We start from the raw sequence: 24,929 nt of genomic DNA, 5'->3' as shown, positions 1-24,929 counted from the left end.
ACATCACAGAATCAGACTAGCTTTTTGACATTTCTTTCAGGGCTCAACTGCTGCATTTTGCATCTGATTGACATTTCCTTGGTATGTGTGTGTAAACATGCGGATCTTAAGATATTTCATTCATTCATGTAGATCATCTCTTCTCTCTCTGAGGTAAAAGCCCACAGGCAGTTTGGATACTGGTCATGAATACAAAGAACCTCAGTGTAAAAAGTGGCCTATTCTTTGCACAGTACATCTGGGCCAAATGTAAGTCAGCCTTTAGTGTTTTACTTAGAGTCAAAATTTATTTCACCTCTGAGGCAACTTGTGACTCACATTTCTATGGCTGTCACCACAGTTTCAGGTCATTCGTGCGTCATTCGTGCCTGTTTTAAAACTTATATATACTTATAAACTTATAAAGCTTTGTACTTTATGAGGTGGGTATAAAAGGTAATTGACTCAAATCAGTCATTTTTCTTTTTTAGTTTAAATGTCAGCCATCGTTATGGTTTGGCTGTGTTATGAGCCCAAAGAGCATCACTGTGGCTGTTTAGCTTTGGACATTTTCTTACAATCCACAAACCTTTCTAGAATAAGGGTTGGCCAAACACAAACAGCCGGCTCTGTGAAATCCTGCTTGTGTGTGGTTGGCAGGCCTGTGGCGGAAAAGTAAGTGTATTCGGTCATGTTTATTTAGATAGAGGTGGTATTTGAAAGGGAATTAGACTTCGAGGATTTTAATGAGACTGCCAGAGCAAACCTCTACACCGGAGTTGAGTGCCACCCTGGGTCTATTCTGTCAGATGGTTGTACTGTTATAAGGGTCTCTGTGGCCCCTTTATACGTCACATTAACATGCAATGCGTACATCAAACTTTTATCCACAAACATTTTTATCTATATTTATGTATGAGTCAGAGTATACCCAAGACGTATTAAGAAAGCAATGAACCTACTTTGAATGTTTTTGCTATAAGTACTATCATTTGATGTGTGGAAATGAGATGACTTTCCTTTATGGCTCTGTTTACACCTGTGACTTTGTTTTCTGTTTGGATACAGTCAAGACCCAGGCAAGGAAAAGTTAGTGAACCCTTTGGAGTTATCTGAATTTATGCATAAATTTGTTTTAGAATATAGTCAAACCTTCATCTAAGCTATAGTTATGACCAAACACTATCTATTTTAAATAATAACACACTAATCATCGTATTGCTCTTGTCCATATTGAGTGAGCCATTCAAACATTCACAGTATGTGAGCCCCTCAGCTAAAGACATCAACAAAGCTAAATGGAGTCAGGAGTTAAACACCTGGAGTACAACCATTGAAACCAGATTGTAGTGTGGGTCAGAGGTACTTTGACTTATCCACAAGAAGCATCTGCTGAAGTGAGCTGTGCCTCACCAGAAAGAGATCTCATAGGATGTATGATCAAGAACTGTTGATCGTAGCTGCAGCCGCCCTCCAAATAAAAACATCACTGCATCTGAAGTTTGCCAAAAAAGCAGTTTGACACTCCACACTGCTTCAGGGAAAATGTTTTATGGACTAATGAAAACAAGGGTTGAACTGTTTGGGAGGAAGATGCAGCACTATGTTTAGTGTAAAAATGGCTCTGCATACCAACGTGAAAAAACACCACATGAAGTACAGTGGAGAGAGCATCATGATTTGGGGCTTTGCTGCTTCTGGACCTGGACAGCTCGACATCATTGAGGGGAAAATGAAATCCCAACTTTATCAAAGAGTCTTACAGGATAATGTCAGGGTGGCTCCCCATCTGCTGAAGCAGGACAATGACCCCAAACATCAAAGTAAATCTAATATACAGTGACTTCAAATAGAAGTGGAGTGGCCCTGTCAGAACCTAGACCTTAATCCAGTAGAGGTGCTGTGGACCAAGCCGAAGAGAGACGCTCCCACCAGACATCCTGTGAATAGGTCTGAGCTGAAGACGTTTTATAGGAAGAATGGTCCTGATCAACAGCTACTGGAAGAGTTGTTTGAGAAAGATGTTCAACTAGTTATTAAATCCAACGGTTCACTTACTTTTCCCACCACAACTGTGAGTGATTAATTGTTGCATTCAATAATAACACAAAAAAATTATGACTGTTTGTGCTTATTATCTTGAGCAAATTGTGTTTGTCTGTACTTGAGACATAGATGAAGATCAGATCACATTTTATCACCAGTTAATGCAGAAAACCATTCAGTTCCACAGGGTTCACATACTTTTTCTTGCCACTGTACAGTTTGTGTTTGGATAGTGTTTTAATGCTGGGTGTAATTACGTAAGCAGGGCCGCTGTCCCACTTTTTTCCGCCTCACTGTGTAAACCTCACTACAGTCTGCGTAAAACATGTGTCTTTGTAATATCTTGTCACACAGACACACACGCAAGCGCACACACTCTATCTCAAAAAATATTCTGCATTCAAGTCTCCTACATAACAGATGCGCACAATAACAGTCAACTTGACAAGGAGTCTCTTGCAAGAATATGATAAGGCACTGGCTCACACCCACGCTTGCTCTCACAACTACAGTCTTGTTGATTCTTTCCGCTGTTTGCGTTTGCAGCTTGCCAAGAAGCTCAGGCTCGGGGCAGACACGCAGCACCGACACGTACAGACAGAGGGACCTGACGGACAGAGTCCAGCTGGCTAGTCATGGCAGCAGCTAGTGAAACAGATGTGCGAGGGACTTTGATCTAGGTGAGTACCAAATAGGGTGAGGATCTTGGGGGAGGCAGAGGGAGGCATTGGTCTGTACTAATATTGGGAAATGGCAAGTATAAATGAATGAAGATGAAGTATATGAATTAATACGGTCTTGAAAATTCTTCAAATTTTTTCAAACCATGTTATCTCAACTTAAGGCCACAAAAGCCAATTAAATAAAATGCTTAAACTAACTTGTAGCTACTTATAAATATTGCAGTCTTCCTGGCACCATGTGTTCTGCACCTGCACTGATTTAATCAGCCTACATAAACAGATAATACTGTGAATTGTTTTATGTGTTTATTTAAGTAGGAAATGCTGTATTTTGAATTCTGGATGGCGTTACTTGTCTTTGATTGTTTACCTTAATAAGTTTCCTAGACAGTTTGTGCTCTGGAAGACGTGATGCTGAAAGAAGTGAGTCAGTAAGTTACACTTTTAGTCATTTGTTCTCAAGCTGAAGCCACACAAACCAACACCCACAATATTTTCAGACGGCCAGCGTGGAACCAAGGAGTGGGTAAGAGGAGCTCAATGGTCCAGAATGAGAAATAAGGTAGATGGTTTGAATAGAAAAAACACAAACCTTCAAGAAGAATGAAGGTGACAGAAGATCTAAAGGCTACCAGTGGAGGAATACCAAGTAGCAAGAGAACAGAGGATGCAGCAGACACTTGATCATTTAAATTGCAGTGGAGTAAGAAGTTTCAGGTTGTATTGAGCCGTCATTTAAAAGTGAAAATTGCACACTGTTATAATAAAAAACTGCGAAAACAGGAAGGAGATCAGGTTTTTGGAAGGGGAAATGATGACAGAGGCTCAGAGTATGTGAGAGGCGAAAGGAAGAAAAAAAACAATAAAATACCCTTGAAGGGGAATTATATGGGCCTGTTTGTTTCATGCCTCACCCCAAAACTTCCTCATATTAATTAGGTAATGTAAAACTAGCAAGAACAGCAAGACAGCCATAAAGCAAGAACACAGAGTGTAAATCAGCACACTCTATTCTGTTAGAGGCCATAAGACACGCATTCTTGTGTGTGCTGAGACGAGGAAATAGTACATGATAGATGCATTATTGATGTGACATAATAACCCGCTGGTGTGTACAGGTTGTTTGCTGTTTGTTGGGTTTAAACTTAAAGCACAGCGTTTGTGCAAATGTAGAGACGTGAGAAATTTTGGGAAACCGTTCAAATCTATTCTCTGTGTTCCCACTCGTTTGGAGTGTGATTTACCTTCATATATTCAAAGTGAAACTAATATTTCACTTTGGCAGGGTCTTCTAACATCAGTGTTGCTGTATATATCCATGAAAATTAAATCTGTGTGTAGGATTTGTTGAGAAATGCTGGAATATTTTAATCACCTCCCTTTCTATATTATCATGCAGACAGAGCATCATGCAGCATCAACATAAATATGGTTTTTGCAAATGTGTGTGAGGCAGTATGTGTGATATTGGATTTTCTGGTTGCAACTTAATTTCTGTTCTCCTGGGAAACTCAAAATAGTTTCAGTATTGAAAATGATGAAAACTAGGGTGCCTTTTTGTTTTTGTGCAAGACGAGATGTGTGTATCCCGTGTGTATGCCTGTATACGTGAGTGAAGGACAGTCCTCTCTGACCCTGCAGTTACAGCCAATTTGCTGTGATCACAGTGACAAGTGTCTCCGTATGGATGCTTAGTAATTAGCTACGAGGAGATGGAGAAAGGTTGAAGTTGGTGGGGCATTAGAGGACCTGTCAGAGGGCCCCACTCATCTTTCCCCCTCCAAAATCTGTCAGGAGGCTTGTCTGGGGCCTGCACCCCCCCCCCCCCCCAATCCCATCCCTCACACTTGGCTGCTCCAGTTAATTGAAGCCACTTCAGATCAGTCAGAGGAGCTGGATCTGCCCGCCTGAGCAGACCACGCCGCTCACCTGAACTGTCAGTCAACGCTGCCAGCTGCCTGCCACACACAACCACATCCCAACACAACGTCCTCTTTCATATTTACCCTCGCCGGGATCCCAGGGAGGTGCACAGAAGACACCCTCCCCAACCCATGGCACTTGGTCTGTTTAAATTGTGGTCTAAGCCAGGGTGCATTTGCTCCAGTCACTTTTGAAGAGGTGTGTTTAAACCCTTGCACTTTTTGTTCCTTTTCATTCAGGCAGGTGAGAGTAGTGACTTTTATACTCAGGTGGTGTCAAATAAGAACTCGACCTCAAGTGAATTGCAAAGCGCTTTGTTAGGAGTTAGACCTTCATCTACAAGAACTGACCCTACAATAGTTTTTCGGCTATGAGGAGATGAATGTTGTCATCAGATAGCTGGTACTTACTCGCGCTTGAAAAGCCAGGCATTACAAAATGAACCAAGGGCAGACTTGCACTCAAGATGCAGTGAAATGCCTTTTCAGTACATGGCACATTTATAAACTCCAAAGCTCAGTACGAACAAAGAGCCAAGATTTCAAGTCCACAAAGCTCAGCTGAAGTGACACGGACTGCAATTGGATTTGTTTGGTCTAATTTGCCTCCCGCATGGCTTTTGTTGATAAATTACGGCTAAATTGAAAGTTGTGCATGGTTACATCAAGAAACCAAAGAAGAAACCAATGCATAAAAGCAACAAAGAAACAACTTGTCCCCTGATTTGGACCAAAACGAGCTGACTAAGGTTTGCAAAGTCCATGAGAGTGACACCTTCATTATCCCTGGAGAGAAATGTTCTCTTCCTTTGGCCAAAGCACGGCCAGCAAGTCCTTCTACCTAGCAGGCAATAGGTTGTTTGTCAGTGCTTTCCAGTGTCCTGTATGACTCTCCCATAGACAAATTATATTTGATGGGTTTATGGTTAAAGTCTTGGTTGGGAAAAGCATGAGGTCATGTTTAAAAGAACCAAGCAGGAGACAGGTCTTCGTTGTGTAAGTCACACATGCTTTGCTGCAGAGAGAGGAGAGTCATTATTCACATGGCTGCAAGAGGTTGTTTGCTAAAAGTGTGAACTGGTCTAGGTAGTTTTAGTAATTGGAGCAAATCATCGCTCTCATTTTATGCTGAGGAAAATCTCACAGGACTGTTCTCCTGGAAATAGCAAGTGGCTCAGTGTCTTGCTCAATGACACATCAGCAGAGAAGATGTTTCAACTTCTCTGCTGTAGGTCCACCAGTCTGAGAGACTGTCACCGCAACCCTGCTGCCCTAAACGGTGAAACAAATCGTGCTGACATCCTTCAGGAATTCTGCAGAGTTAAATAGTTTACTCTTAAATACTGTTCTCCTGTCTGATTTCCGCTTCCTCCCATAACACTGAGCACTGGGAATATGTGAAGTAGAACCACAGGGAATAGATCTTTTTGAGACAACCCACCCGGGAGTGAACGTCTAAAATGAGAAGTGGAGCTGGTGTATTGTTTGAAATGCCAGGCTTCTCCTCATTCGGTGCGCATTCTTTAGTTGTAGCTCAGTCAGCTGACATTTAATGCTCAGCCATTACATAGACTGCTGCTGCTTTAGTATAGGCCTGGTTGTTACTGGCATGAATATAAATAGACAGATGTGACAGCTGGCCAGCCATATGTGACAAGCCTTTTAGATCTTTATGCCTTAATTATTCCCTCCCTTGGGACCAATATTGACATTTTAGGTCTCAACACTCAGACCTTATAAACTGCCAGCCTCCAGTTGGCATTATCTGTCTCTTGGCAACCTCTAAGCAGACACCAAAGGTGCTTGATAACTGCTCACAGCTAAATTTGTCAGCTGCGGTGAAATGGGTGCTTTCAAATTTATAATGGTGTTGTAAAAATCATTATCTGTACATCATGTCTGTTGTTTACCGATAAGTAGCTCTGTCAAAGGTTTCTTCAGTTTTTTTTTCTTAATGAAGTTTTTATGCGAGTTTTTTTTTTGCTGATTTTCAGAGGTTCTGAGGTTGGAAGGCATCATTTGAATTTATTTTTTATCGCGTGGGCGTTTAGAAACCCTCTGAGACTCACTGTGATTACAGGCTATTCAAATAAAATTGACTTAATTAATAACTGGAAGTGGAAGTTCTATCATTTTCAACGCTGTATGATTGAAGTGTGTGTGTGTGTGTGCATGTGTGTGTGTGTTTTTCCATTTAGATGATGTCACACCACAGGAGATCACATTTATAGTTTCCTCATGTGTTGTGTTGAATGAGGTGTTGCCATAGCTTTTTAAGATTTGAAAAGAAAACACACAGAGGCGTTTCATTTATCACAGCGTTGTGTAAGTGGTGTTCACATGAGTGTTATCCTCTCTCTGTCTCTGTCTGTCTCACCTGGGTCATCCCACACAGTCTCATTTCTCTTGTTATCCCAGGTTCTAATTTCAGTTGCCGTGGCAACCCTGTGGCTCCCTCCGCTTATGCGCCCCCCCCATCTCTCTGAGCTCCTTGTTAAGCGTGGTGGAGCTGGTTAATGATTGTGTTTAATTTATATTTTTCCTCCGGTACGGTTCCTTTTGATGGGCCTCACATATCTTGACTCTCGACAAAGTCTCGCCTTTCTTCCCACTGTATCTTCATTTCCTGTCTTTCTTCCTTGTTTGCTCTCGTTCCCGCTTCTTGCCTCCTTCCTTTTTTCCCCCTCCTGTTCTTGTTTTGTCGTGTTTTGTTGTTTTTCTCATGAAACTGCCGACCGCCTCTCAGTCGTGCATTAAATTGTGGTCATTCAAGGACACTAGTTGGACTGTCACTACTTCTCCATTGGTGTACTTGGATGCAAGTAAGTTTGTTCAGTGTGCCTTGTCACCCAAACTCTTGCTTTCATCGTAAAAATCAGTAAATTACACAACTAGATAAGATGATAAGAATACACATTTGTTGCATGATATTGTGTTTTTTTCATATATCCAATAACTTACATATTTTTATGACTATTTCATTACAATACCACCATATACATACTTCACATATTATACTATAACTGTAATGCTTGGTACAGATTTAGACAGTCATTAAAATGCTGATGTTTGACCGTCTGTCCTACTTGATTATTAAATGTCAAATAGCTTCAGAGTTTGCGTGTTTACTGAAAACAGGTGAGCACAAATGACTTCAACTCACATGTAGGAGATTAAATGGATGCTAACATGTTGTTCTTTCTCTCTGCAGTAGGTGCATCCCTGAAAGCTTCTCTGTGAGACTCTGACTTTCACAGCACTAGAAACGTGTTTTTGTAAATATCAAAACAGGGAAATCTCCTCCTGCTGTTGATCATGTTCAGTTTTTAAGAAGCACACTCACAGTTAGTTACTGAGTACTGCTGGTTCAATATAGATGAAACATGCGTCTGGACTGTTTCATACTTGTTTATTGCCCAGCTTCTTGTCTTTCCTTCTCTTTTTTCACTACCTCTGTCTGTTTGTCTTTCCACACCTAACACCATGAAACTGTTATACTGTAGATATCATAATGGCATCAAATGACCACACCTGCATGTCACAGTCAAAACTGCACAGTGGTGTTTTTGTTTGAAGATCCTGTGAATGACTGAAGAAAAGAGCTCGTCCTCTTCTTCAAGACAAGTCTGGCTTGCTTTTGTAAAGTTAAAGACACTGGATTTTGTTTTGACAACTGTCTTCCTTGTTTGCTTTGCATTCTCAGTTTCCATCTGTCAGGACATTCCTTGTTTTCTTTCCTTCTTTCTTTCTCATTCTCTGTTTTCATTGGGCTTTCATTATTTTGTGAACAAAGCCTGTTTTTTCTCTGTGTTTGGATACATCAGCGTAAGAAAAAAGCAGGTTCCATCACCGGCTGTTTTTGTGCTTGTTTTCCTTCCTGCCTTTCTCCCGTCTTTCTTTTTGTACCACTCCTTTTTTACCAACTCATACTATCTTTATGTATTTATGATGTATTTATGTTTTCAACGTGGCCCAATATTAATGCTGTCTGGCTGCCCACTGTTGTGTTTTTTTTCTGTTGTCTTCTTTCTCTCTCTGTTTATCTGTCCCTTCTGTCCCTCACTGCCTGTTGTTGCCACCATCTTGGCAGAGAGTCTGTCTGGTGCTTCTGACTGGATGTTCAGAGACTTGGATGTGTCTGCCTGACTTAAATGACTTCATTAGAGTGATAATCTCAGAAGGGGGGGGTCTCCACCCAAGTCAGCTTGATGTGGCCGATTTGTCAGAGCCGTTTAGACAAAAGACGAAACCTTAACACAAGTGATTTCAAATGGCAGAACAAGTGGAGACGAGTAGGTGGGTTTTAGGGCTGAAAGTTTGATAGTGGCAGGAGTGCTCTCAGAGATAGTGAAAGAGAGGGAGATGAATTAGGACGGCTTGGATTTGGAGTGTAACTGTTGGTTACGGTCCCAGATTTGCTGTGGCGATCTGAAATGTCACCGTGTGTGTGTGTGTGTGTGTGTGTTTGTGGTAGTATAGTAGCTTTATCTGCCTGGCATTTCCTGCTTTCAGAAGCGACTACGGCAGCAGACGCCATCTGATGACCCTCCAAAAGGCTGTGCGCTGTAAAGAATATTGAGGGGAACACATGCAACCTTAACATGAATTAGGAAGACTCGGGTTTGGAGGATGACAGACGGGGTTTCGTCACCTTCACTAACACCTGCAGTTATTGTGTGGGTGTTATCTTAATAGTGGTGTGGGAGTTTGGATTTGATTCCTCCATGCTGGTTTTTCTACGAGAGCCCCTGTGTGCAGGTAATGAACTGATCTCAAATCAGACTGCAGGCTGATTAATACAGATGATATGACACATTCACAGTTGTCTGGCATCAGCTTGTGGCTGCAACTGTGCAGTCTCCACCACTTCAGTCCTGCAAGGATCGAGGTTGGCATTTAGGTGCCAGCACCCAAACAGAGATGTACGACTGCAGGCGCCCAACGCCCACCACTATCTCAACTAGGGTTCCTCTGGGAGCGAATATTGAAAATGTCACCTGAAAATTATATGTAAATATTGAAACTGTCAGAATTTTAGCATATTTAATGCCATATATTTCTTGAAATGGAAATTACATACAAATTTAACATGAAAAATGTATAGTAGTGTCACTGAAACCACATTAACATACCACACACCACACAACTGGAACTTACAACTTAATTTATGCATGATTAACTAAAAATATGAGAAAACACTGAGCAATATTTTTACCAAGTTTTACCAATGATTCTATTTTAAAAGTTTTTTTTGTACTTGTAGCATCACCTGACCAGAAGTATCGTTCTGGACTTAGTCTTATTCGCATTTCCATTTTTTCTAATTTTTATTTTCAAGGCTCTGGTTTGACACTTTTCAGAGCGAGATGGCTCATTTCCAGCATTCACTGTATAATGTATGTGCTCTTTAATGTATAGATAACAGCGTATAAAAGGTTAGAAGATCACTTTTGGTTTTAAAAGATTATCCATCTTTTATGAATTTAATGGAGAGCATTTAAAATTCTCCCTGAATATCAATGAATGTGTGTGCGAGTGTGTATATGTGTGTAAATGTGGTAATTGGGAGGCAGAGTGACGTTGGGGCACACACAGGAGTAACCCTTGTCGTACCGAGTGCAACCGATGGATAGAACTGAACTTATTAGTGCGACTTCCTTTCCTCTCTCTTCCTTCCACTGAAAAGAGCAACAGCAAAGCAATAAGACAGAGAGCACGGTGTGCACCTGTCTCCCTGTCTCCACATCTCCTCAGTGGTCTGGGAGAGTCTCCCACACAGTATAAGTGTGTTTATGTGTATTGTGTATCTGTGGTGAACGAGAGAAGCTGAATAGGAGAGAAAAACCCTCTGATAAAATGTATTCCCTGCTCGACAAATTATGTAATAAATAGTGCGATAGATGCATTCGCTCATTAAATTAAATCCAGAATGGCAGTGGGTTTGTAACCATTAGCTAGTGCGTTACATTAATGCTAAGTGTATGTCTTTATTTTCATCTCTGGGTGTTATGAAATGTGGCCTCACATCACTAGACACCAAAGGAGAAAACCATCTTGCCTTGCATTTATGTGTATCTGACGACTTCACACTTCTCCCGTTGACGTGTACTCTTGAGTTCCGGCGTTCAGAAAGCCAATTTGTACACCTCAGCAGAGCGGATGGAAACACACCTAATTGCATTTTACATTCTGCAGCATTTCAAACATGAGTTTAAGGAATTTACTTGACTTTTGAGATACTGTATGTGTGATATGTTATCCTTCTAACTTCTAACTACTTCTCTGATCTGACGCCTGGATCGGCTGGACGACATCTTTTGTCTTTACCTTCCACAACCATGTTAAATCACAATTCAAAAATAAAATAGTTTTATGATGCAACAACAGGAAGTGGTTAGGTTTAGGGAAAGGTCATGCTTCAGGTTGAAATAAGTAACTTAGACAAGGTTAGGAAAACATTGAGTGTTAAAGTTAGTTAAGGAGTTTGCTATAATAACAACTATTTGGTGAAGATTCAGGGGTGAGTGTCATTTTGTTGACCCGACCTGCTTGGGACTTGAATGTAAACATATATCGTGTTGTGGAACTTCCTTAAAATGACTGATCCCGCTGCTTTGGTTGAGAGGATGATGACACAGGACCACCGTTTACGATGACCCTGCTTTAGCGGTTACTGCTGAGCGGTCTCAGATGAAAGCTTCTCCAGGGAAAGGGACATTCAATGTGACATCTGGTGAGAAGCAGGAATATTTTTCCCTGAGGTGAAGATATGCTTTTGTGTGGAACAGTGCCAGGTTTGACCCCCCCATGGTGTTAGATTACCCTCAATCCCCATATATCAGCAGTGATATGACAGAATGACAAGTTAAGTGAACAGTTGATCTTAATTGGCTCCTCTTCAGTCTGTGTGTGTGTGTGTGTGTGTGTGTGTGTGTGTGTGTGTGTGTGTGTGTGTGTGTGTGTGTGTGTGTGTGTGTGTGTGTGTGTGTGTGGCTCCACTTGGGTTTTAAGTACTTTATGCTAATGGACAGACGTATCTACTTCAGAGAAGAGATGTTTGCTTTTCATTGATATTTGCTTCACTGATGTTTTTCCCAGTTAGCTCCTGTGTCTCCAGAGACACATACACACTGGGTACGTGAGAGGACACTAAACCACTATGAGGATGGTCTGCTACACCTTTTTGTCAGTCAGGTTTCCTGTATCTGAGGTTACGTTTAGAAATGTTTCTCATTCTCTGTTTTCCCTCCACAAACACTGGACTTTACTGGATTGGATCCACAACAAACTGGCACGCACCATCAGGCCTTTCCCCCCCTTTTTTCTCCTCTTGCCCACATGACTCCTTCCACCTCTGTCTAAGATGACATCTCACAAATTCAGCGACTTGCACTGCTGCCGGCACTGTTCATCATTATAATTGTTGGAGCGAGGGAAGGATATGGCGAGGAGAAAATGGATAACAGGGAGGGGGGGAAGAAAAATTCAGTGGGTCTGAAATTGCTCCCTTATTTACTCATCCACTTCTCTCCCCATATTAAACATATTAAAAACTCAGTAGCTTACTCTATTATTAGATTTCATTTCACTAATAATGCAGACTTATTTTGTGTTACCATTGTCATCTTAAGAACAACAGGGAGCTGTTGAATAATATATATTTTGTTCCACTGAGGGATTCTTTTTTATGGCTCTATAGTACATAAATGCTAAAATAGGATTCAGACTCTCAAATAAAATGGCTGAATGTAAGTGTTGTACACTTGGTAGCAGATAGGGAGCGGTTCTTGACAAAGCACCGTAGTGAAAAGCAAAATTGTCCCTTGCTGAAATTAGCTTTTGTAAGTAAGTGAGGACAGACAGAAAGCAGTTTTACCTAAGGCAACACTTCTGTGCCAAAGCGAGCTGACATGATTTCAAACTGTAATTAAAATGGAAAACAACACAAGGAGGAGGAGGAGGAGGAGGAGGAGAAGGAGGAAGGAGGAGGTCGGTGGCCAAAGTCTGACATGGTCTTAACCTTTATGTGTACAATTCTAATAATGTCATGATGTAGTTTGAACATTGGATTGATTTTTTTTTTTTTTTTTGCGAAATGTTGTGTTCCTGCGTTAAATGTCATCACAAGTACAAGTGCTGTTTTCTTGACAGGAAAATATTAGACTGTGTTGCATTGTTGTAGTTACTGATAGTTTATCAAGTGTGTGTATCAATAGCAAAGGTTGTGTGTCTCATCAAAGATTCATTACTGCTCGTGGGTCACACAGTGCAGCATTCGGAGGCTGGTAAAGGTTGTTGTCTCTTTATTTATCTTGTCACATGTTGAAATATAACCACGGTTACCTTTATTCCACTCTGCGGAGAACATCCTCCACATATTATATTTCTCTCTTTGTACATTTTTTTTTTTGGATTGTGAGAAACAATTCAAAGTGTTTCAGAAATAGCTGATATTAAATTAAATGTATTTTATGTGGTGTACGGTCTCATTATTAAAAACCCACAGTCAGATTTACTGTCTAAGCCTATTGTTATGGATCAGGTATCTTATTTGGCATTGTGCTTTGGTGCATAAAAGTGGAAACCTGTTGACATGTAAAGGTATTGACTGAGAGCATATATGATGTCCAACACCCTGTGTGAAAAGAGAAGGATCAGAAGAGATTAGACAAGCGGAGGGGATAAAGATAGCGCTAAAGACAGGCTTTGTTTTTGGACCCCTTATGAGTCGGGGCTCCTGCTAATTACCAAGCTCTCTGGTCCTCGCTAAATGTGTTTGAAATCCACTGGATGCAGATAATTGAGCTGGAAATGTGTTACATGACAAAGTCACGCTGAAGGACAACCACTAAAAAAGGCCTCCTCTCCACCCCCCCCGCCCCCCTTGTCTTCTCTGTCAGGCACACTTTTGAAACAAAACTCCCCCAAATGATTCGTTCCATGGCGTTTGTCTTTGTTGTTTGTTGAGATTGAAGCTTAGGGGATGTTTGAGGCACCTATTGTGATAAGCTATAGTCAAAACAGAGACAGGCCAATGGCGTATGTGTCACACAGGCCTGTGTTTTCTTGTTGCAGAAATAATTGCTTTTAGGCTTCAGTTCAGGGATGTGAGCTCCTAAAAAATCCCTCACACATCATCATAGCAAAGTAGAAAAATGTTTTCTGGCCTCAGGCTGGATGTTTCTATCCACACATCTAAGATTTCTCTCAGCTAAGCAGTGGCTCGCACCTAAAACTTTGTGTAGCCTAAATCTCAAATTGATTTCAGTGTTTTATATGAAAATTGATTTACTGGCTTGGGTACATAGATCCTGGGCAGAGATGGGCCTCCCCTGAGAATGTTGGAGTAAAGTGAAAACAAGGTGAAGAGTGACTCCCTGTCATTCTATTTGCATTTTAATTATAAATTGCATCATTGCACCGAGCGCGGTAACAAAACAAACCCCTCTCCCTCCATTCACTCCACCCTTTTGCTTCAAGCTCGGCTCCCTTCATGAGAATGAAACCTCATGCAGAGAGCCTCTGCAGGGCGGAAAATAGACAGCGAGGGTAACACGTTAGAGCACATCCAATACAGTCGTGTGGATTAAGGTGAAAGGAGCGAGTATGCAGAAATTCTCTATCATTTTGGTTCAGGGGAAGGAGGAGATATATTGTCAAAAAAGATTTTTTTATTTTGACATTCAGACAGACTTTGCTGTGTTTTAGTGGATTTCTGTGCTGGAGGAGAAGACGCAGAGTGAGACAGAGCTGTGCGTTTGCTGCAGCCAGTATCATTTTGTCATTTAGAAAGCACCTCTCTGTTGTTATCTCAGCTACATGGGCTCACTGTGATTTGATGTCTGCCTTTTTATTTCTTCCAGTCTCAAATTTTCACTGTGAATTTGGCTTCCACTGCTGTGTGTGTGTGTGTTAGTGCCTACGTTCGAGTAGAAGTGTAGGTTTTGTCACTTAAGTGTTGTGACTACAGACGTTTAATTGATCACATTGGAGCAGAGTTCAAGGACAGACTGCAAGAGCGCAGACTGAAGGTCTTATAGACGTGGCACTTCTACCCACTCTGGATTTTTCACAGGTTGCCAATGTTTATGAACACATATACACACACAGGGCCCTTATGTGCAAGGGTTGTGTGTGTAAACCACATGCAAAACTGTTATGGCTGCCAATATAAGTATAGCAGCAGTGCAAGTTTTTTTTTTCTTGCAGGCTGATCTTATTGAATAAGTAATATCTGATATTTCTAGCTGAGTGTGCAAAATATTAGGAGGAGTATGCAAATACATCGATTTGCACGTGTGAAGTTGTTGCAGTAAAAGTATTTGTGTGTGTAATGAAGTAAACTAGACCATATATTTATCAGATAGTCATTCACACATAGCAGCTTTGTGGCAAAATGTGGGACCTTCAGAGAGACCAGGTGCTAACACTGAGGCGCTGAGTCGCAGAGCAGCTGGTCAGCCCTGCAACACCACAGCAAAGCAGTGATCTGGGGAAGATCTGAAAGGATGGAGAGATGGTAGAAGAAAGGATGATGGCAAGGGCTGATGTTGATAAAATAGTCTCTTCCTCTGTATCTTTTGTTGGTATTACATCGAGCTAAAATAGTTTCAAGTCACTGTCCATTGATTATATTAAATGACGACTGATGATGTAGTGATGTGATTATCCTCTCATACCTTGACTTAACTGTTTTACTGTGTGCTCTGTGGCCCACATGTCCCAGTAAGTAAGTGATTATAGAGTAATCATATTGTTAATATTTACAGTGATTATTTATCCCTATTCATTAAGGACATGGTTGTTTTTTGTTGTACGTTGCTTCACTATCTCAGCTCCACAATCCATTTGTTCGGTATGTTTACGTCAGTCTTCTGTCAAAGCACTGCGATGCAACTTCTGGGAAATGTAGTCTAAAACATCAGTGCTATGACTACTAATTACGAAAGATCACACCAATATAAAGTTAATTGATATTAATACTCATGCATACTATTAATACTCATACAAGTTAACATATTAGCCTTAATTTGGGCTAATTGATCACACTGTGAGATTCATTTGGATTTTTTTTGTTATCCCCACAAATTACTACTTTCCCCAATGTTATATCTTCTGAAGCAGGAATTGTGATCAAAACAAGGGGCTAAAGCAGTAAAGCAGAAGCAGAAGCGTGGCATCGGCATGGTTGCCTGGTTATATAGCAATCTTGAGTGGGTTTAAGAGGGGGAGAGAAAATGGGATGTTTAGGTGAAGAAATAAGAGGACAGAGAAAAAAAAGGGAGATAACAGGAGAAGACACCATCAGTGATATGCAGAGGGGTGTTGATGTTGTTTCACTGGGGTTAGCTGCACGGTTCAGGGAGGGCCTCTGTCTCTGCCAGTGCCTCTTAATCCATCACATCTCCTGCAGCCCTGGATCCGACACACTCCAGTGTCTCCCCAACCTCCCGAGTTTGTGCTCAGCCCTGTCATGCATGTGTGCCTGCTTGTCCCGGCGTTCTCTTATCCCAGTTTTCACCCTCTTTTTCTCTCTCTCTGTGAGCATCAGGGCTTTTAGCAGTGCCTTGGGCAACATGGACAAACACTGTTCTACAGCAGAGATGTTTTCATACGTGCTCCACATCCATTCCTTTGCTCATACCTTAGAGTCAGTCCTTCTTTCTACCTATTTAACCCAGATTTCCTTGCTAATAATTCCAGACACATCTCAGCGCTATATGACCATCTGCTTGTCTGCTGCCAAAACTCTTGAATCTCTCCTCACAGACACTTGGAAACACTTCTTTCATATGATTCTTGTGTGTGTGTGCTTATTTGACAGGAAGTCCACCTCCAGCCAGCTGTGTATGATTTTTAGAAATGTGGGTTAGCTACTTCACTTGATCAGTCTTGCCAATCCCACAGATGCATCTGCACATGCTCCCTGTAAGCTTTCATCTGAGCCGCTGTCTGCTTTTAATGGAATCTGACCTTATAATGAACAGGCTTCATTAACCCTCTGTCAGATTTCTCACCAGAGCTGAAGGGAAGCGGGTGGTGGTGGGAGGGGTGGGGTTGTTAGAAGAGCACAGGGTTCACTGTAAGCTGCTGAAGAGTGAGCTAGCATGTGGGCATTTGATTTACGTTCAGAAATGCGTCATGCATACGCTCAGAGCTGCAACACTCTGTCACTTAGCCTCAGTTTTTTGGCATCTTTTCAGTCTTTGTCGTCTGCCTGTCTAAACTCTGCAGCCCGTCTCTGTACCTCACTGTTTCACTGACACTGTTTATTGTCGCACAAGGTGACCCTCTAAACGCTCCAGGACCGCAGCTGTGATTGCGGCCTTTTCTGCAGCAGCCAAGTCATGTAGCTCCACCCCCTGTCCACCTGGTGGTGGTGTCTTAGCACCATGCCACCCTTTTTCTTCTCCTCCCAGCAGGAAGCGGGGCCCTGGGGGAGAAGCTAGTGGGTGGTTCTGTGTATTTGATGTTTCCCTTTCATTTTGCAAGTTAAAGGGAATTTAGATGGAGACATGTTGTTTGTGTGTGTGTGTGTGCTTTCACAAAGAGTGTGCCTTTATTTTTTATTTTTTATAATGAATTTATTTTCTGAGAGTCTGAGTGATAGCTGTAATAAATTCCAGAAGGCTTTCCATCTCGCTATTCTGTCAGACTTTATCTCCTCTTTCACAGCAGCTGGTCGCCTCCAGTCCTCACCATATGGCCTTACTGAAACATTTTTGGGGTAAACTTGACTATTTCATACAACTCCATTGATATAACTACATAAAATGGGCTTATCATCATCTCCACAGCTAAATTGTTTGTGCATCTTCACAGCATTTTTTCACAGCATCTTTTGTGCCTTTGGATTTCTACTACAACAGGACAAAAGAGTGTCTGCATTTGCCCAGGAGAAAGGACCATTTTGTCACTGACTGTATATTTTTAGGGATAGTAATGATACAGAGCAGACATGAAACACTGGGGGAGAGACATGCAGCAAAGATCCCTGGCTGAAACTGAAGCGGAAACATTGTGTTCTGTCATCTTAACCAACAGGCCGCCAGGCGCCGAAGAAGCTGTGTGATATCTGTGAAAGATCTGTGAAAATACAGTATACATGTAGGATGTAACAATATGCAAATTTTGAAAAGATTTATGTCAAAGTAGCTGCTCTCCTTATAGATTCCACATGCAATGGAAGAAATAGCAGGAAACATGCTCATTGCATGGACTCTGTGGTTGGCAGTGTAGAGCCAGAGCAGTTTGCACAGCCCCAGCAATTTTGTATGCAATGACCAGATAACCTTTCATAGACTGCTGTGGAATGTGCATAAGAGAAGTGCTTCATATAATAAAGTAAATAATTACAGTTACACATTAAAAAAAACACATGCCAATATGCTAAATGTCAATGCTAACTGGTAGCATGTGTTTCAAGAATGACTGACATTCAGCTCTTTATGAAAGTCTGGCTATGGTCGCTCTCTAACATAAAGTGTGCATGTGTGTGAGCCCAAACTGTTCGAGGTCTGTTCCAAAAGGAAACATTCTGGAGGTGGTTGCCTGAACAGTTCTCAACAGAAGACAAGTAGGCAAACAGACCTCTCTCAGTCCAGCAGAGGACTCATCCCTTCTGACAGCACCTTCTCTCCTAATACCTCTAACACCCTAACATGCCTAACCAGCACTTATTATGCAGCCTTAGTGCACTTCTTTACCTGATCTCTTTGCACTTTTGCATGGATGTAGAACTTAATACTTACACCAAGGTCTCCTACTGCACTGAGGCTTTAGTCTTTAGATCACTTGTAAGTTGCTTTGGATAAAAGTGTCTGCCAAACGAATAAATATAAAAGTATAAAAAACAAAAAAAATAAAAAATGTGATCTGACGTTTTGCAGGAAGCTTTATTTATCAAACTTTGCAAATGCGTCCGCTCTGCAATGCTGCTATACGTGAGCGCCATTAGCTATTTTTAGACAGCCAATACAAAGAAGGAAACTGACGTGATTGTATGAGCATCATAACATGCATGTCAGTATGCTCACATTTAGTGTGTGACATTTTAATATTAGCAAATTTACTTGCATCTTAATGTAGAGCTGAGACTAAGTACAGCTGAGGCTTAGCAGAAATGACAGCGGATCCTCATCTGACAGTATACTAAAGGTAACAGCACCATATTGAAACACATTGTAACATACTGAAAATAAACCAGGTAAATATGCATTGTCTTCATAGACAGACTTGCAGGTCGGGGCGGCTGTGCAGGCGACATGAGCATCAGCAGCTATTCAGATTGTCATGAGCGCAGATGGAAATACAAATGTACAGAAATGTGTCCTCCACTATAAATATGCATTGTAAGCTGTCCACGTTATCGGTTTTGCAGATGGAGGTAACATATGTGCAGAAATATATGCTACCACCATGTTAAAATTTACAGATGGAGTTAACATCGCAGCACAAGCGTTATTACACCACGAGCTAGTGCACTGACTCAGAGAGCAACAAGAGCCTTTGGTGTGGTTACTGTACAGCATGTAGTGTGGCTGGAATGGTGTGGTCAGTATCTGGGCAGCTGGCGACCCCCAGCTCACATCATGATGGGGGAGGGAGATGCGCCATCACCTCGCTTAGCTCTTGTTTATACAGAGGAAGTTGAATCTATCTGTCTGTTGGTTTGTCAGACTCTCCTCCCCGGTGGGGCTGAGGTGTGTGACAGAGAGATGGAGAGAGATGGAGGCTGGACTGGCAGAGTGAAAGCAGACTGTCTCCCCATAATGAATATAAATGGGCTCCAGGTCTCACTCTCCTCATCTGGCTCCCCTCTCTGAACACAGGGATGGGACCTAAGATGTGGGATGCAGGTGGCCCATCTGCCTCCCCTCCCTCCCTCTTTTACGTACTTGCACACTTGCTGCATCGTATATATACAGCACACACAAACATACAAATGAGCTTCTTTTGCGTGATGGCTTCTCTGCGGTCCCAGTTCAGCCAGAGAGGAGGCAGTGAGACTCTGAGGGCTACGAAACTTTATCATACTGTCACAGTAAATGAGTGTTTTATATTCTTTATGAAGGAGAATTAAAACTGTAATTTTTCTATTTTACTGCCAATGGTGTAAGCAAATCATGTTTAAAGATGTCACATGACACCTCAGTGCTTTTCATAAGAGAATAAGTTTTGGTTGCTTTGAAAAAGTGACAAAGTCTCAAGACAATACAAGATACAGCTATGTCATGTTATTTCTGAAACGATTATCAGTTGGCTGACAGAAAATTAATCACCAACAAGTTTGATGAATCATTTAAGTCAGTCATCGAGCAAAAATGCAAAAAAATCTCGAGTTCCAGCTTCTGAAGATGTGATGGTTCTCTTTGTTTTATATCTGTAAAATACTGTAAAATCAATATATTTGTGTGTGTGTTTTTTTTTTTTTTGGGGATAATTTGTAATCTGGTGTTTCATTGACTAAGTATGCAAACTATTAATAAAACAAAGTACCTCCAGATCAGTCTTAACAAAAAAAGTCATTAATTGCAGCCTGATGTCCTACATTACAACACAGTATTACAGTATTAGTTGATCTTTGTACAAAGGTGGACTCGGTCTTGAACATTTACACAATATAATACAATTAAATGAGCTATGTAATAAATATCTTTGTGAGGCTGTTAAACTGCTGTTTAGACTTGGGGAAAACTACACCCTCTACGATAGTGTAATATAATGTAATGCAATATAACAACAGCCCTCTGAAGCTGTTTTGAATCCCAACAAGAACTGAATATTATAGGCTTCACAGAGTCGTATCCACTGCAGGGCCTTTGTGTGCACGGATGCGATACGATGAGCTGCTGTCTGGTTCTTTAGTTTGCTGTAGACATAACGCTGCGTGGAATCTCAGCTTGTTTGCGCTCTTTCTGTATTGTAATCACTCTTTACCCTCATCACAATTTCCACTTCTTTTTACCCACCCTGCGAGATGCTGATGGAGCCCAAGTAGCTGCTGCAAACCCTTCAACTCTTATCTGAAGTGGAGCATCTCCGTTACTTCCTTTACTTTGTCTTTTAATTGCCTTTGGGGTGGGGAACATAGTCTTTGCAAATCTCTGCCAGGCATACACTATAATGTGACAATATTTATATTCTCTGTGCTGTAAGAATTATCACCTATCAGGCATTCTTCCCTTTCACGTTGTCATTATATGATTTCCCATGACAAATGAACTGTCTTAAGACATTTCTGCTGCGGGAGTCCGATGATTAGCACACGTCTCCTCAGGCTCTCAGAGTTGTTTTTGCTGTTCTTAATGTCTGTCATGAAAAGGATGAAACAAAAAAAAACATCTTTAGCTTTATTCTGGTTAGGTGTCATGTGGGTCTATTTAGAAAGCGTGAGGCTGTGAGCAGTGCTGCCAGTGTTGTCATGTTTTCTTAATTTGATTCCCTGTGATTACTTGGCATTCATGGTGCTCTTTAAGGGACAGGATACAAGAAAAGCACTTGGTAAATTGTGCTTCAGATAAGCTGTGAAACAAAGCCCGGACGATGACACACGGCCGAGAAACACACACACACATGCGTACACACCCTCACTCACTCATATAGACTATAATTAATTGCCAGGAAGTCTCAGGTAATTTAAATTGCAAATCAGGGCAGCCTTGTTCTCCCAACTTTTGTGATTAATATTTTATTGTTTTACTGAGCGAAAATGCCACCAGTGTTTTTCATCAGATACAAATAGCACAAAAGAAGAAAAGGGGGGCACTGAATTGAGGAAGATCAGATGCAGCCGTTATCTCTAAACATTAATTAAGCCGTGTCTCGGTCTGGAGCTGTCGAGGTCCGGGTGTCGCCTCTCCTGTCTCCAATCCGCTTGCGAAGACAGAGGTCTCTCTCACTTCTTTTTTTTTTTTACCTTTCTTTCATTTCTCGCTCTGTGTCTCTGCTCTCTCGAGCTGATACTCCAGTTTCTGCCAAGTTTTTCTCAGGTCCTGAACTTCTCTTTCAATCAGCCACTAATTAAGCAGCGGAGTGGAAGGGTTTCTTTGGCAGGAGATCGGGGGGGACGTGCAGGTTGAGTGGGAAAAGCCAGATCCTGAGACCGTGTGATGACTTAGGTATGAAATGTGTAGAGATGAGCAGCGGATATGAAACCAGCAGAAAAAGAGAGGTTTACAGTGGAGAAAACTAACTTTGAAACCAAACTGTCGCTCGTGCCTTTTTTATTTATTTATTTTTTTCTACAAGGTTTTCCCATGAGGCTGCTTGTGTAGCAAAGGAACAAAAATGAGAGAAAAATAATGAGGACGTTTCCCTTCGTCACAAACAGAAACTGAGAGGTGATGCGGCCATTGCAGTGTAAATCTTGATTTCAGCATTTCAGAATGAGAAAAATCCTGGTTTCAGGTTCTTATAAAAAATGATTTTAACCTTTTCTAGCCATTACTGTCTTTTGAAAGTGCTGCATGACCTTGTGTGCTGTGTATGTGTGTATGAGTACAGCCTGGCAGCTTGAGATGAAAGTCTTAAGTCTTGCCCTTCACTCAGAACCACAGTGGATGGGTGCAGCCTGGCTGGAATCAAATGGCTGGCACAGCACTCTGCTCCTCTCAAAGCAAAACACAAACTAAAAAACCACGTGCAGATAAAGGAAGGCTTCCCTCACTGAAGTGGAGTGCACGCTGCTGCTGTGCCCTGAATGCTGAAGCCTGTTTTGAAACAAAATAAAATACTTACTGGGAAACCACTATGGCTAACCATTCAGTTACAGTAGGTGTTACCTTTGCAAGCACAGACAAAGGTGCACACACACCACCACACACACAAGGTCACAGCTTTTCATAATGTAATGTACGTCACCTGTATGAAGTCAAAGTGGTTCTAATGACTGTATTTCCATGTCCCTATAGGTTGCCTGTAGCTACTTTGGAGTCTGGACGTCCTGCGGTATTGGCTTCATCTCTCTGCAGCCCTCCGTATGGCAGGTGTTGTTTAAGAGCCTGCCAACTCTTATTATTGTCCCTCCTCTCCCCCTACGCACCCCATACCACCTCACCCAACACCTGGCTGGTGCTCGGGCCCCGTTCATCTTCTCTCTGCGTCAAGGCTGGCAATGTCCAGAGTCCCGAGCCCCCCCTCCCCGGCGGAAATGTCCAGCGGCCCCGTGGCTGAGAGCTGGTGTTACACTCAGGTAAGGAAGGGATGCATGTTGTGATCGACTGCATACAAATTAGTGGTAGCCCTTGAATTCCAGCAATCTATACTGTGCTGTCATCAGTCTCATGTAAATAAATGTGTATTTGCTATTATTGATTAAGCACACGATTATTACAAGGTTATTACAATTACAGACTTACTGATAAGTGTGTACTGTACCTGGGGGCTCGTTGCTGCACAGAAATGTGAAATGTGATAACACTTATACTCCATTTTTGTGTTGTGTCAGCTGACTGTGTGTAAGACTTAGAAAAGTTTGATTTTTTTTTTTTGAGTGAAAATCAAGTGTATTGGTTCCCACTCTTGCTCTGTTAACGTGGGCAAAATAATCTGACTACCAAGACAGAGAATTTTCATTGTAGATTAATCGGAAAAGCTTTTGTATTTTATGTGACCGTGAGTGAGCAGCTGAGTGGACACGAACCAGTCACTGTGTTTTCCTGACTGACTCAGCATCGCAAACATAATTTATTTCATAACAAAATTGGCGTCATTTTAGTTGTTTTCTTTGTCTTAAAGGTTACCTGTTCTGTACAGTCCTTGCTGCTTCATATATCACTCTCCTGTTAAGAACCGAGGCAGATAAAGTATGTCACTGATGATGTCTGGTTTTTTCATCTTCTCTCTGTCCTTGCAAAATTGTTTTGTTTTTTCTGCTGCTGCTTTTACAATATCCTTTCTTCTTTCCCTTCGTTTGTTGTCAGTGTTTATTAAGATGAAAGGCAGTTTTGATGTGCGGTTTTGAAGTCCAGGCTGACCAAACACCACTTACCCATATAGAATAGATAAATATATAAATAAAGAGATCTGGTTTCAGCCCGTCCTGTGTCTTTTCTCCGCAGATCAAAGTGGTGAAATTCTCCTACATGTGGACCATCAACAACTTCAGCTTCTGTCGCGAGGAGATGGGAGAGGTCATCAAAAGCTCCACTTTCTCCTCGGGAGCCAACGACAAACTCAAATGGTTCGTAAAAGGCTGCTCATTGGAGCTGTCAGATGTTCTCTGAGAACATTTTCTCAAACAGCTTTCTCAAGGTTTGCCCACTTGTCGCATTTAAGAGGAAAAGCATTGTTTTGTAGAGATAAGATCCATCAGCATCCAGATGCTTTTGCTTTAGTGGTATCTTGAGCCTTCATCTGGTCTGTATCAGCACAGATGTTTACTTGCATCCATTCAGAATAATAACTAATGTAGCTCTTTGTCATGCTAGAATTTAGTCAAATCTGGCTGCATCCTCTTTTTCTCATGTTGTACTAGGCTAAGAGTGAAAAATAAAATCAGGATAAATGCATTAAACATAAAGTTAAGCATACTAAGATGGGGAAACCTTTTTAAAAGTCAGTTAACTATTCAGACTCAGACTTCAGACTTACTGTTCACAAATCCCTCATGAAAAACATCTCTGAAGAAGAGGCAGAGTTAGAAAACTTTGGGGAAGCCTAGACCGATTCTTGAGTGGAGGTCACGGAGGCAGTCAAAACAGCGGTGTGCAGTGGCAAGGTGCCAGAGGTGGATGAGATCTGCCCTGAAATGGAAAAGCAACTCTACTCCGAGTTTCCTCCAGAGCAGAGTAAAGCATTATGCTGCTCCTTGGTCTGAAAAAGGAGTCAGTTGAGGTGGTATGAGCATCTGGATGCTTCTGGATGCCTCCGGAACATATCCCATCTGGCCTTGAAACACCTTTGGATCCCCCAAGAAGAGATGGACAATGTGGCAGGGTAGGAGGAAATGTGAGTTACTTTGCTGCCACCAGGATATGGACCCGGGTAAGCTGCAGAAAATGGATAAATGAATGCTAAAGGCTCTGGATGTTGGATGTCTTGGTTGATGCGCCTCTTCAATGTCATGTGGTGGTCTGGGACAGTGCCTGTGGCTATGCTTACTGTACATATTGTGGTGTCACAGCGCTCAGCCTCCATGGAAAGCTTATTCTGCAGTGGTGGAATAGAGGCTCCAGCCACGTGTAAAAAACTCAGATTCAGTCGGAGCAATATGATTTCAGTCTGCGCTGGTTTCGTCCTGATCAGGATGCTTCCTGGACTCAGTCCTGTGGAAACAAGGGAGGGGACGATGGGGAAG

At 41.7% G+C, this 24,929-nt stretch overlaps 1 protein-coding gene across 1 annotated transcript in view; it reads left to right on the top strand.

Annotated features, from left to right (window-relative positions):
* spop (speckle type BTB/POZ protein) overlaps positions 1 to 24,929 on the top strand; it is a 79,502-nt gene that overhangs the window by 16,307 nt on the left and 38,266 nt on the right. The window contains exons 2-4 of the mRNA XM_071469252.1: positions 2,572 to 2,705; positions 22,543 to 22,823; positions 23,692 to 23,813. Coding sequence (XP_071325353.1) covers positions 22,746 to 22,823; positions 23,692 to 23,813 — 200 coding nt within the window. The 5' untranslated portion in view covers positions 2,572 to 2,705; positions 22,543 to 22,745. The remainder of the gene's footprint in view (positions 1 to 2,571; positions 2,706 to 22,542; positions 22,824 to 23,691; positions 23,814 to 24,929) is intronic.

The sequence above is a fragment of the Trachinotus anak genome, unplaced genomic scaffold (assembly GCF_046630095.1).
Source record: "Trachinotus anak isolate AG129_WGS33_773 ecotype Australia unplaced genomic scaffold, CSIRO_AGI_Tana_v1 ptg000003l, whole genome shotgun sequence".
In the NCBI taxonomy this organism is placed as follows: Eukaryota; Metazoa; Chordata; class Actinopteri; order Carangiformes; family Carangidae; genus Trachinotus; species Trachinotus anak.
Note: the sequence above shows the minus strand (reverse complement) of the source record. Positions and strands in the feature narration are given on the sequence as shown.